The following is a 13,742-nucleotide window of genomic DNA, read 5'->3' as shown; positions in this document are numbered from 1 at the left end:
TCTGTCTGTTTTCACCCACACTTCCTACCACTACAACTACATCACCGACTGCTACCAACGGTCTGTCTGTCTGTCTGTTTTCACCCACACTTCCTACCACTACAACTACATCACTGACTGCTACCAACGGTCTGTCTGTCTGTCTGTTTTCACCCACACTTCCTACCACTACAACTACATCACCGACTGCTACCAACGGTCTGTCTGTCTGTCTGTTTTCACCCACACTTCCTACCACTACAATACAACTACATCACCGACTGCTACCAACGGTCTGTCTGTCTGTCTGTCTGTCTGTTTTCACCCACACTTCCTACCACTACAACTACATCACCGACTGCTACCAACGGTCTGTCTGTCTGTCTGTTTTCACCCACACTTCCTACCACTACAACTACATCACCGACTGTTACCAACGGTCTGTCTGTCTGTCTGTCTGTCTGTTTTCACCCACACTTCCTACCACTACAACTACATCACCGACTGCTACCAACGGTCTGTCTGTCTGTCTGTTTGTCTGTTTTCACCCACCTTTCTTTACCACTACAACTACATCACCGACTGCTACCAACAGTCTGTCTGTCTGTCTGTCTGTCTGTCTGTTTTTACCCACGCTTCCTACCACTACAACTACATCACTGACTGTTACCAACGGTCTGTCTGTCTGTCTGTTTGTCTGTTTTCACCCACGCTTCCTACCACTACAACTACATCACTGACTGTTACCAACGGTCTGTCTGTCTGTCTGTTTGTCTGTTTTCACCCACATTTCTTTGCCACTACAACTACATCACCGACTGCTACCAACAGTCTGTCTGTCTGTCTGTCTGTCTGTTTTCACCCACGCTTCCTACCACTACAACTATATCACCGACTGTTACCAACGGTCGGTCGGTCTGTCTGTTTGTCTGTTTTCACCCACATTTCTTTACCACTACAACTATATCACTGACTGTTACCAACAGTCTGTCTGTCTGTCTGTTCTCACCCACATTTCTTTACCACCATAACTACATCACCAACTGCTACCAATGGTCTGTCTGTCTGTCTGTCTTCACCCACACTTCCTACCACGACAACTATATCACCGACAGCCAGCAACACAATGTCATGTTTTTCCATGGTTACAGACTGGAGTTTCTGGGTGACGCTATTCTGGACTATGTGATCACACGCCACCTGTACGAGGACTCTCACCGCTACTCCCCGGGCATTCTGACAGACCTGCGTTCAGCACTGGTCAACAACAACATCTTCGCCGCTCTGGCCGTCAAGTGGGACTTCCACAAGTTCTTCAAGGCCATCTCCCCCTCCCTCTTCATCGTCATCGACAAGTTCGTTGTGCGTCAGAAGGAGCGGCTGGATGAGATAGATGAGATAGAGGAGGTAAAAACACGACCCAAACTGGTGAGTGTGAATGGAGGGTGACTGTGTTGTGCAGTGACGGACTGTTGTCAGCTTGACTCTGCGCTCTTCACTGTGCGGTCATCGCTGTCGTCGTCATCGCTGGTGGTGTACTGCACTGTGCTAGTGTGGATGGTGTCGCTGTGGTGTTGGCCTTGGTGTCTGGGCCTGCTAGTCTCTGTGTCTTGTCATCTTATGTGTGTCTGTCAGTGTGGTCACTTCTGTCTCCATGTGTCTGTCAGTGTGGTCACTTCTGTCTCTGTGTGTCTGTCAGTGTGGTCACTTCTGTCTCCATGTGTCTGTCAGTGTGGTCACTTCTGTCTCCATGTGTCTGTCAGTGTGGTCACTTCTGTCTCCATGTGTCTGTCAGTGTGGTCAATTCTGTCTCCATGTGTCTGTCAGTGTGGTCAATTCTGTCTCCATGTGTCTGTCAGTGTGGTCACTTCTGTCTCCATGTGTCTGTCAGTGTGGTCAATTCTGTCTCCATGTGTCTGTCAGTGTGGTCACTTCTGTCTCCGTGTGTCTGTCAGTGTGGTCAATTCTGTCTCCATGTGTCTGTCAGTGTGGTCACTTCTGTCTCCATGTGTCTGTCAGTGTGGTCACTTCTGTCTCTGTGTGTCTGTCAGTGTGGTCACTTCTGTCTCTGTGTGTCTGTCAGTGTGGTCACTTCTGTCTCTGTGTGTCTGTCAGTGTGGTCACTTCTGTCTCCATGTGTCTGTCAGTGTGGTCACTTCTGTCTCCGTGTGTCTGTCAGTGTGGTCACTTCTGTCTCTGTGTGTCTGTCAGTGTGGTCACTTCTGTCTCTGTGTGTCTGTCATTGTGGTCAATTCTGTCTCCATGTGTCTGTCAGTGTGGTCACTTCTGTCTCCGTGTGTCTGTCAGTGTGGTCACTTCTGTCTCTGTGTGTCTGTCAGTGTGGTCAATTCTGTCTCCATGTGTCTGTCAGTGTGGTCACTTCTGTCTCCATGTGTCTGTCAGTGTGGTCACTTCTGTCTCCGTGTGTCTGTCAGTGTGGTCACTTCTGTCTCTGTGTGTCTGTCAGTGTGGTCACTTCTGTCTCTGTGTGTCTGTCATTGTGGTCAATTCTGTCTCCATGTGTCTGTCAGTGTGGTCAATTCTGTCTCTGTGTGTCTGTCAGTGTGGTCACTTCTGTCTCTGTGTGTCTGTCAGTGTGGTCATTTCTGTCTCCATGTGTCTGTCAGTGTGGTCACTTCTGTCTCCGTGTGTCTGTCAGTGTGGTCACTTCTGTCTCTGTGTGTCTGTCAGTGTGGTCACTTCTGTCTCTGTGTGTCTGTCATTGTGGTCAATTCTGTCTCCATGTGTCTGTCAGTGTGGTCAATTCTGTCTCTGTGTGTCTGTCAGTGTGGTCACTTCTGTCTCTGTGTGTCTGTCAGTGTGGTCATTTCTGTCTCCATGTGTCTGTCAGTGTGGTCACTTCTGTCTCTGTGTGTCTGTCAGTGTGGTCAATTCTGTCTCCATGTGTCTGTCAGTGTGGTCACTTCTGTCTCTGTGTGTCTGTCAGTGTGGTCAATTCTGTCTCCATGTGTCTGTCAGTGTGGTCACTTCTGTCTCCATGTGTCTGTCAGTGTGGTCACTTCTGTCTCTGTGTGTCTGTCAGTGTGGTCACTTCTGTCTCTGTGTGTCTGTCAGTGTGGTCACTTCTGTCTGTGTCTCTGTCCAATATGTCCCTAGGATGAAACTTCAGAATGAAAATGGATCTGATCTGTGTGTGTGTATGTGTGGCCTTGTTAACAAGTCTGGGCCTTCTGGTCTATGTGTCATGTCTTCTTCTTCTGTGTGTCTGTCAGTGTGGTCACTTCTGTGTCTGTCAGTGTGGTCACTTCTGTCTCCGTGTGTCTGTCAGTGTGGTCACTTCTGTATCCGTGTGTCTGTCAGTGTGGTCACTTCTGTATCCGTGTGTCTGTCAGTATGTCAGTTCTCTCAAAATGTGTCTGTCAGTATGTCAGTTCTCTCAAAATGTGTCTGTCAGTTTCGTCACTTATCTGTCTTTGTGTCTCTGCTGTCTGCTGTCTGTCAGTGCAGTCATTTCTGAGTGCCATCACTGGTGTGAATTCTGTTTTCACTCACTTCTGTCTCTGCTGTCTGTCAGTGCAGTCATTTCTGAGTGCCATCACTGGTGTGAATTCTGTTTTCACTCACTTCTGTCTCTGCTGTCTGTCAGTGCAGTCATTTCTGAGTGCCATCACTGGTGTGAATTCTGTTTTCACTCACTTCTGTCTCTGCTGTCTGTCAGTGCAGTCATTTCTGAGTGCCGTCACTGGTGTGAATTCTGTTTTCACTCACTTCTGTCTCTGCTGTCTGTCAGTGCAGTCATTTCTGAGTGCCGTCACTGGTGTGAATTCTGTTTTCACTCACTTCTGTCTCTGCTGTCTGTCAGTGCAGTCATTTCTGAGTGCCATCACTGGTGTGAATTCTGTTTTCACTCACTTCTGTCTCTGCTGTCTGTCAGTGCAGTCATTTCTGAGTGCCATCACTGGTGTGAATTCTGTTTTCACTCACTTCTGTCTCTGCTGTCTGTCAGTGCAGTCATTTCTGAGTGCCATCACTGGTGTGAATTCTGTTTTCACTCACTTCTGTCTCTGCTGTCTGTCAGTGCAGTCATTTCTGAGTGCCATCACTGGTGTGAATTCTGTTTTCACTCACTTCTGTCTCTGCTGTCTGTCAGTGCAGTCATTTCTGAGTGCCATCACTGGTGTGAATTCTGTTTTCACTCACTTCTGTCTCTGCTGTCTGTCAGTGCAGTCATTTCTGAGTGCCATCACTGGTGTGAATTCTGTTTTCACTCACTTCTGTCTCTGCTGTCTGTCAGTGCAGTCATTTCTGAGTGCCATCACTGGTGTGAATTCTGTTTTCACTCACTTCTGTCTGCTGTCTGTCAGTGCAGTCATTTCTGAGTGCCATCACTGGTGTGAATTCTGTTTTCACTCACTTCTGTCTCTGCTGTCTGTCAGTGCAGTCATTTCTGAGTGCCATCACTGGTGTGAATTCTGTTTTCACTCACTTCTGTCTCTGCTGTCTGTCAGTGCAGTCATTTCTGAGTGCCATCACTGGTGTGAATTCTGTTTTCACTCACTTCTGTCTCTGCTGTCTGTCAGTGCAGTCATTTCTGAGTGCCATCACTGGTGTGAATTCTGTTTTCACTCACTTCTGTCTCTGCTGTCTGTCAGTGCAGTCATTTCTGAGTGCCATCACTGGTGTGAATTCTGTTTTCACTCACTTCTGTCTCTGCTGTCTGTCAGTGCAGTCATTTCTGAGTGCCATCACTGGTGTGAATTCTGTTTTCACTCACTTCTGTCTCTGCTGTCTGTCAGTGCAGTCATTTCTGAGTGCCATCACTGGTGTGAATTCTGTTTTCACTCACTTCTGTCTCTGCTGTCTGTCAGTGCAGTCATTTCTGAGTGCCATCACTGGTGTGAATTCTGTTTTCACTCACTTCTGTCTCTGCTGTCTGTCAGTGCAGTCATTTCTGAGTGCCATCACTGGTGTGAATTCTGTTTTCACTCACTTCTGTCTCTGCTGTCTGTCAGTGCAGTCATTTCTGAGTGCCATCACTGGTGTGAATTCTGTTTTCACTCACTTCTGTCTCTGCTGTCTGTCAGTGCAGTCATTTCTGAGTGCCATCACTGGTGTGAATTCTGTTTTCACTCACTTCTGTCTCTGCTGTCTGTCAGTGCAGTCATTTCTGAGTGCCATCACTGGTGTGAATTCTGTTTTCACTCACTTCTGTCTCTGCTGTCTGTCAGTGCAGTCATTTCTGAGTGCCATCACTGGTGTGAATTCTGTTTTCACTCACTTCTGTCTCTGCTGTCTGTCAGTGCAGTCATTTCTGAGTGCCATCACTGGTGTGAATTCTGTTTTCACTCACTTCTGTCTCTGCTGTCTGTCAGTGCAGTCATTTCTGAGTGCCATCACTGGTGTGAATTCTGTTTTCACTCACTTCTGTCTCTGCTGTCTGTCAGTGCAGTCATTTCTGAGTGCCATCACTGGTGTGAATTCTGTTTTCACTCACTTCTGTCTCTGCTGTCTGTCAATGCAGTCATTTCTGAGTGCCATCACTGGTGTGAATTCTGTTTTCACTCACTTCTGTCTCTGCTGTCTGTCAGTGCAGTCATTTCTGAGTGCCATCACTGGTGTGAATTCTGTTTTCACTCACTTCTGTCTCTGCTGTCTGTCAGTGCAGTCATTTCTGAGTGCCATCACTGGTGTGAATTCTGTTTTCACTCACTTCTGTCTCTGCTGTCTGTCAGTGCAGTCATTTCTGAGTGCCGTCACTGGTGTGAATTCTGTTTTCACTCACTTCTGTCTCTGCTGTCTGTCAGTGCAGTCATTTCTGAGTGCCATCACTGGTGTGAATTCTGTTTTCACTCACTTCTGTCTCTGCTGTCTGTCAATGCAGTCATTTCTGAGTGCCATCACTGGTGTGAATTCTGTTTTCACTCACTTCTGTCTCTGCTGTCTGTCAATGCAGTCATTTCTGTGTGCCATCACTGGTGTGAATTCTGTTTTCACTCACTTCTGTCTTTGCTGTCTGTCAGTGCAGTCATTTCTGAGTGCCATCACTGGTGTGAATTCTGTTTTCACTCACTTCTGTCTGCTGTCTGTCAATGCAGTCATTTCTGAGTGCCATCACTGGTGTGAATTCTGTTTTCACTCACTTCTGTCTCTGCTGTCTGTCAGTGCAGTCATTTCTGAGTGCCATCACTGGTGTGAGTTCTGTTTTCACTCACTTCTGTCTGCTGTCTGTCAATGCAGTCATTTCTGAGTGCCATCACTGGTGTGAATTCTGTTTTCACTCACTTCTGTCTCTGCTGTCTGTCAATGCAGTCATTTCTGAGTGCCATCACTGGTGTGAATTCTGTTTTCACTCACTTCTGTCTCTGCTGTCTGTCAATGCAGTCATTTCTGAGTGCCATCACTGGTGTGAATTCTGTTTTCACTCACTTCTGTCTGCTGTCTGTCAGTGCAGTCATTTCTGAGTGCCATCACTGGTGTGAATTCTGTTTTCACTCACTTCTGTCTCTGCTGTCTGTCAATGCAGTCATTTCTGAGTGCCATCACTGGTGTGAATTCTGTTTTCACTCACTTCTGTCTCTGCTGTCTGTCAGTGCAGTCATTTCTGAGTGCCATCACTGGTGTGAATTCTGTTTTCACTCACTTCTGTCTCTGCTGTCTGTCAGTGCAGTCATTTCTGAGTGCCATCACTGGTGTGAATTCTGTTTTCACTCACTTCTGTCTCTGGTGCAGCAGCTTCATGTGTCAATGACAGTGTATCACATATGTCATGTCTGCACCATGGATTGTTTATATTTATGTTTTATCAGATATATTTTAATACCATTGGTGTGTTTTATCACATACATGTCAATACCATGGGGTATTTTATCACATGTATATCAGTGCCACATGATATTTTGTCACATGTATGTCAGTACCATAGGTTGTTTAATCACATGTGTCAATACCATCGAGTAGTTTATCAAATGTATTATAGAAAAACCATGGATGTTTTATCAGATATATCAGTACCTTGGAGTCTTTTATCAAAAGTATCAATTCATATCAGTACCATGGGGTGTTTTATGAGAGGGGATGTGTGATATCAGTGCTGTGACTTTGTCACAGAGGGACATAAGATATCAGTGCTGTGTGTTAACTAAAGATGTGATCAAAGTGCAGTTATGATATTGATAGTGGGATGTCACTAAAGATGTCATCACAGAGGGACATATGATATCAGTGCTGTGATGTTGTCACTAAGGATGTGATTGCAGTGGACGTATGATAATGATACTGTTCAGTTGTCATTAAAGATGATCAAGATGGATATATGATATCAATGCTGTGATGTTGCCACCAAAGATATGATAACAGTGGATGTAAGATATTAGTACTGTGATGTTGCCAGTGAAGATACAGTCACAGTGGAAATACGTCACTGCTGTGATGTTGTCATTAAAGATGTGATCACAGTGGACATATGGTGTCAGTGATGTGCCATTATCACTAAAGATGTGATCACAGTGGACATATGGTGTCAGTGATGTGCCATTATCATTAAAGATGTGATCACAGTGGACATATGGTGTCAGTGATGTGCCATTATCACTAAAGATGTGATCACAGTGGACATATGGTGTCAGTGATGTGCCATTATCACTAAAGATGTGATCACAGTGGACATATGGTGTCAGTGATGTGCCATTATCATTAAAGATGTGATCACAGTGGACATATGGTGTCAGTGATGTGCCATTATCACTAAAGATGTGATCACAGTGGACATATGGTGTCAGTGATGTGCCATTATCACTAAAGATGTGATCACAGAGGAACTCTTGATATCAGTACTGTGATATTGTCACTATGGATGTGATCACAGTGGATGTATGATATCAATGCTGTGGTGTTGCCACTACAGATGTGATCACAGTGAATGTGATATCAATATTGTGATGTTGCCACTAAAGAAGTGATCACAGTGAATGTGTGATATCAATATTGTGATGTTGCTACTTTAGATGTGATCTCAGTGGAAATGCCATCTCAATGCTGTGATGTTAACATAAAAATGTGATCACAGTGGACATGATTATGATGTCAATACTATGATGCTGTCACTAAAAATGTGATCACAGTTGATGTATATCATCAGTGCTGTGGTGTTGCCACTAAAGATGTGATCACAGTTGATGTATATCATCAATGCTGTGGTGTTGTCACTAAAGATGTGATCACAGTTGATGTATATCATCAGTGATGTGGTGTTGTCACTAAAGATGTGATCACAGTTGTTGTATATCATCAGTGCTGTGGTGTTGTCACTAAAGATGTGATCACAGTTGATGTATATCATCAATGCTGTGGTGTTGTCACTAAAGATGTGATCACAGTTGATGTATATCATCAGTGATGTGGTGTTGTCACTAAAGATGTGATCACAGTTGATGTATATCATCAATGCTGTGGTGTTGTCACTAAAGATGTGATCACAGTTGTTGTATATCATCAGTGCTGTGGTGTTGTCACTAAAGATGTGATCACAGTTGATGTATATCATCAGTGCTGTGGTGTTGTCACTAAAGATGTGATCACAGTTGTTGTATATCATCAGTGCTGTGGTGTTGTCACTAAAGATGTGATCACAGTTGATGTATATCATGAGTGCTGTGGTGTTGTCACTAAAGATGTGATCACAGTTGATGTATATCATCAGTGCTGTGGTGGTGTCACTAAAGATGTGATCACAGTTGATGTATATCATCAATGCTGTGGTGTTGTCACTAAAGATGTGATCACAGTTGATGTATATCATCAGTGCTGTGGTGTTGTCACTAAAGATGTGATCACAGTTGATGTATATCATGAGTGCTGTGGTGTTGTCACTAAAGATGTGATCACAGTTGATGTATATCATGAGTGCTGTGGTGTTGTCACTAAAGATGTGATCACAGTTGATGTATATCATGAGTGCTGTGGTGTTGTCACTAAAGATGTGATCACAGTTGTTGTATATCATCAGTGCTGTGGTGTTGTCATTAAAGATGTGATCACAGTTGATGTATATCATCAGTGCTGTGGTGTTGTCACTAAAGATGTGATCACAGTTGTTGTATATCATCAATGCTGTGGTGTTGTCACTAAAGATGTGATCACAGTTGATGTATATCATCAGTGCTGTGGTGTTGTCACTAAAGATGTGATCACAGTTGTTGTATATCATCAATGCTGTGGTGTTGTCACTAAAGATGTGATCACAGTTGATGTATATCATCAGTGCTGTGGTGTTGTCACTAAAGATGTGATCACAGTTGTTGTATATCATCAGTGCTGTGGTGTTGTCACTAAAGATGTGATCACAGTTGATGTATATCATCAGTGCTGTGGTGTTGTCACTAAAGATGTGATCACAGTTGATGTATATCATCAGTGCTGTGGTGTTGTCACTAAAGATGTGATCACAGTTGTTGTATATCATCAGTGCTGTGGTGTTGTCACTAAAGATGTGATCACAGTTGATGTATATCATCAGTGCTGTGGTGTTGTCACTAAAGATGTGATCACAGTTGTTGTATATCATCAGTGCTGTGGTGTTGTCACTAAAGATGTGATCACAGTTGTTGTATATCATCAGTGCTGTGGTGTTGTCACTAAAGATGTGATCACAGTTGTTGTATATCATGAGTGCTGTGGTGTTGTCACTAAAGATGTGATCACAGTTGATGTATATCATGAGTGCTGTGGTGTTGTCACTAAAGATGTGATCACAGTTGATGTATATCATCAGTGCTGTGGTGTTGTCACTAAAGATGTGATCACAGTTGATGTATATCATCAGTGCTGTGGTGTTGTCACTAAAGATGTGATCACAGTTGATGTATATCATCAGTGCTGTGGTGTTGTCACTAAAGATGTGATCACAGTTGTTGCCTGGGCAGGAAACCGATGAGGAGGAGGAAGGAGAGGAGGGCGAGAGGAAGGAAACGGAGGCGTGTGGAGGAGGGGTGGAGGAGTTTGAAGACAAGGAGGAGGAGGTGGAACTGGAGATTCCCAAAGCTTTGGGCGACATCTTCGAGTCTGTTGCTGGCGCCATCTACCTGGACAGTGGCATGTCACTGGATGCTGTGTGGCGTGTGTACTACAGAATGATGAAGCCTCATATAGGTAGGTGTAGTACAGAATGATGAAGCCTCATATAGGTAGGTGTAGTACAGAATGATGAAGCCTCATATAGGTAGGTGTACTACAGAATGATGAAGCCTCATAGGTAGGTGTACTACAGAATGATGAAGCCTCATATAGGTAGGTGTACTACAGAATGATGAAGCCTCATAGGTAGGTGTACTACAGAATGATGAAGCCTCATATAGGTAGGTGTAGTACAGAATGATGAAGCCTCATATAGGTAGGTGTACTACAGAATGATGAAGCCTCATAGGTAGGTGTAGTACAGAATGATGAAGCCTCATATAGGAAGGTGTAGTACAGAATGATGAAGCCTCATATAGGTAGGTGTAGTACAGAATGATGAAGCCTCATATAGGAAGGTGTACTACAGAATGATGAAGCCTCATATAGGTAGGTGTAGTACAGAATGATGAAGCCTCATATAGGTAGGTGTAGTACAGAATGATGAAGCCTCATATAGGTAGGTGTAGTACAGAATGATGAAGCCTCATATAGGTAGGTGTAGTACAGAATGATGAAGCCTCATATAGGTAGGTGTAGTACAGAATGATGAAGCCTCATATAGGTAGGTGTAGTACAGAATGATGAAGCCTCATATAGGTAGGTGAAGTACAGAATGATGAAGCCTCATATAGGTAGGTGTACTACAGAATGATGAAGCCTCATATAGGTAGGTGTAGTACAGAATGATGAAGCCTCATATAGGTAGGTGTAGTACAGAATGATGAAGCCTCATAGGTAGGTGTACTACAGAATGATGAAGCCTCATATAGGTAGGTGTAGTACAGAATGATGAAGCCTCATAGGTAGGTGTACTACAGAATGATGAAGCCTCATAGGTAGGTGTAGTACAGAATGATGAAGCCTCATATAGGTAGGTGTAGTACAGAATGATGAAGCCTCATAGGTAGGTGTACTACAGAATGATGAAGCCTCATAGGTAGGTGTAGTACAGAATGATGAAGCCTCATATAGGTAGGTGTAGTACAGAATGATGAAGCCTCATATAGGTAGGTGTAGTACAGAATGATGAAGCCTCATATAGGTAGGTGTAGTACAGAATGATGAAGCCTCATATAGGTAGGTGTAGTACAGAATGATGAAGCCTCATATAGGTAGGTGTAGTACAGAATGATGAAGCCTCATATAGGTAGGTGTAGTACAGAATGATGAAGCCTCATATAGGTAGGTGTAGTACAGAATGATGAAGCCTCATATAGGTAGGTGTAGTACAGAATGATGAAGCCTCATATAGGTAGGTGTAGTACAGAATGATGAAGCCTCATATAGGTAGGTGAAGTACAGAATGATGAAGCCTCATATAGGTAGGTGTACTACAGAATGATGAAGCCTCATATAGGTAGGTGTAGTACAGAATGATGAAGCCTCATATAGGTAGGTGTAGTACAGAATGATGAAGCCTCATAGGTAGGTGTACTACAGAATGATGAAGCCTCATATAGGTAGGTGTAGTACAGAATGATGAAGCCTCATAGGTAGGTGTACTACAGAATGATGAAGCCTCATAGGTAGGTGTAGTACAGAATGATGAAGCCTCATATAGGTAGGTGTAGTACAGAATGATGAAGCCTCATAGGTAGGTGTACTACAGAATGATGAAGCCTCATAGGTAGGTGTAGTACAGAATGATGAAGCCTCATATAGGTAGGTGTAGTACAGAATGATGAAGCCTCATATAGGTAGGTGTAGTACAGAATGATGAAGCCTCATATAGGTAGGTGTAGTACAGAATGATGAAGCCTCATATAGGTAGGTGTAGTACAGAATGATGAAGCCTCTGATTTAAGACTCATATAGAAAGGTGTACACACACACACACACACGCACTTAGTGTGCATGGTTATGTATGTGTGCAGATCTGTCATTGCATGGAAAATGCCTGTGTGTGTGCGGACCTGTTAATGTGACATGGAAAATTACTCTGTGTATGCTGACATGGAAAATGATTTGTGTGTGTGTGTGTGTGTGTGTGGACCTGTCAGTGTGGCATGGAAAATACCTCTGTGTGTGTGTATGCGGACCTATCAATGTGACATGGAAAATACCTCTGTGTGTGTGTATGCATACCTACTGATGTGCCATCATCAATGTGACATGGAAAATACCTGTATGTGCAGACCTATCAGTGTGACATGGAAAATGCCTGTGTGTGTGTTCAGACCCACCAAATCAATGTACATGGAAAATGTGTGTGTGTGTGTTCAGACCCACCAAATCAATGTACATGGAAAATGTGTGTGTGTGTGTTCAGACCCACCAAATCAATGTACATGGAAAATGTGTGTGTGTGTGTTCAGACCCACCAAATCAATGTACATGGAAAATGTGTGTGTGTGTGTTCAGACCCACCAAATCAATGTACATGGAAAAATGTGTGTGTGTGTGTTCAGACCCACCAAATCAATGTACATGGAAAATGTGTGTGTGTGTTCAGACCCACCAAATCAATGCACATGGAAAATGTGTGTGTGTGTTCAGACCCAGCAAATCAATGCACATGGAAAATGTGTGTGTGTGTTCAGACCCAGCAAATCAATGTACATGGAAAATGTGTGTGTGTGTTCAGACCCAGCAAATCAATGCACATGGAAAATGTGTGTGTGTGTGTTCAGACCCAGCAAATCAATGCACATGGAAAATGTGTGTGTGTGTTCAGACCCAGCAAATCAATGCACATGGAAAATGTGTGTGTGTGTTCAGACCCAGCAAATCAATGCACATGGAAAATGTGTGTGTGTGTTCAGACCCAGCAAATCAGTGTACATGGAAAATGTGTGTGTGTGTGTTCAGACCCGGCAAATCAGTGTACATGGAAAATGTGTGTGTGTGTTCAGACCCGGCAAATCAATGCACATGGAAAATGTGTGTGTGTGTTCAGACCCAGCAAATCAGTGTACATGGAAAATGTGTGTGTGTGTTCAGACCCAGCAAATCAGTGTACATGGAAAATGTGTGTGTGTGTGTTCAGACCCGGCAAATCAATGCACATGGAAAATGTGTGTGTGTGTTCAGACCCGGCAAATCAGTGTACATGGAAAATGTGTGTGTGTGTGTTCAGACCCGGCAAATCAGTGTACATGGAAAATGTGTGTGTGTGTTCAGACCCAGCAAATCAGTGTACATGGAAAATGTGTGTGTGTGTTCAGACCCAGCAAATCAGTGTACATGGAAAATGTGTGTGTGTGTTCAGACCCAGCAAATCAGTGTACATGGAAAATGTGTGTGTGTGTTCAGACCCAGCAAATCAGTGTACATGGAAAATGTGTGTGTGCAGACAAGTACCTGAAGGACATCCCTAAGTCCCCGGTGAGAGAGCTGCTGGAGATGGAACCAGAAACAGCAAAGTTTGAGTAAGTTGTTCCAGCCAAACATCAGCATGTGTCCCTGACATGTGTGTGCCACATGTGTGTCAGCATGTGTCCCTGCCTCATGGCACCATGTGTCCCTGACATGTGTGTGCCACACGTGTGTCAGCATGTGTCCCTGACATGTGTGTGCCACACGTGTGTCAGCATGTGTCCCTGACATGTGTGTGCCACACGTGTGTCAGCATGTGTCACTGACATGTGTGTGCCACATGTGTGTCAGCATGTGTCCCTGCCTCCTGGCAC

At 44.1% G+C, this 13,742-nt stretch overlaps 1 protein-coding gene across 4 annotated transcripts in view; it reads left to right on the top strand.

Moving 5' to 3' along the window:
* Positions 1 to 13,742, top strand: part of LOC143296243 (endoribonuclease Dicer-like) — a 65,396-nt gene that overhangs the window by 45,160 nt on the left and 6,494 nt on the right. For all 4 annotated transcript variants that reach the window (XR_013057113.1, XM_076608078.1, XM_076608076.1 and 1 more), the window contains exons 16-18: positions 1,131 to 1,386; positions 9,861 to 10,086; positions 13,406 to 13,481. Coding sequence is in view for 3 of the 4 variants with exons in the window: in XM_076608078.1 (XP_076464193.1) it covers positions 1,131 to 1,386; positions 9,861 to 10,086; positions 13,406 to 13,481 (558 nt within the window). In the remaining variant the exon portion in view is untranslated. The remainder of the gene's footprint in view (positions 1 to 1,130; positions 1,387 to 9,860; positions 10,087 to 13,405; positions 13,482 to 13,742) is intronic.

Source organism: Babylonia areolata, chromosome 21, assembly GCF_041734735.1.
Source record: "Babylonia areolata isolate BAREFJ2019XMU chromosome 21, ASM4173473v1, whole genome shotgun sequence".
NCBI lineage: Eukaryota > Metazoa > Mollusca > Gastropoda > Neogastropoda > Buccinidae > Babylonia > Babylonia areolata.
This window is presented reverse-complemented; position numbering and strand designations above follow the sequence as displayed.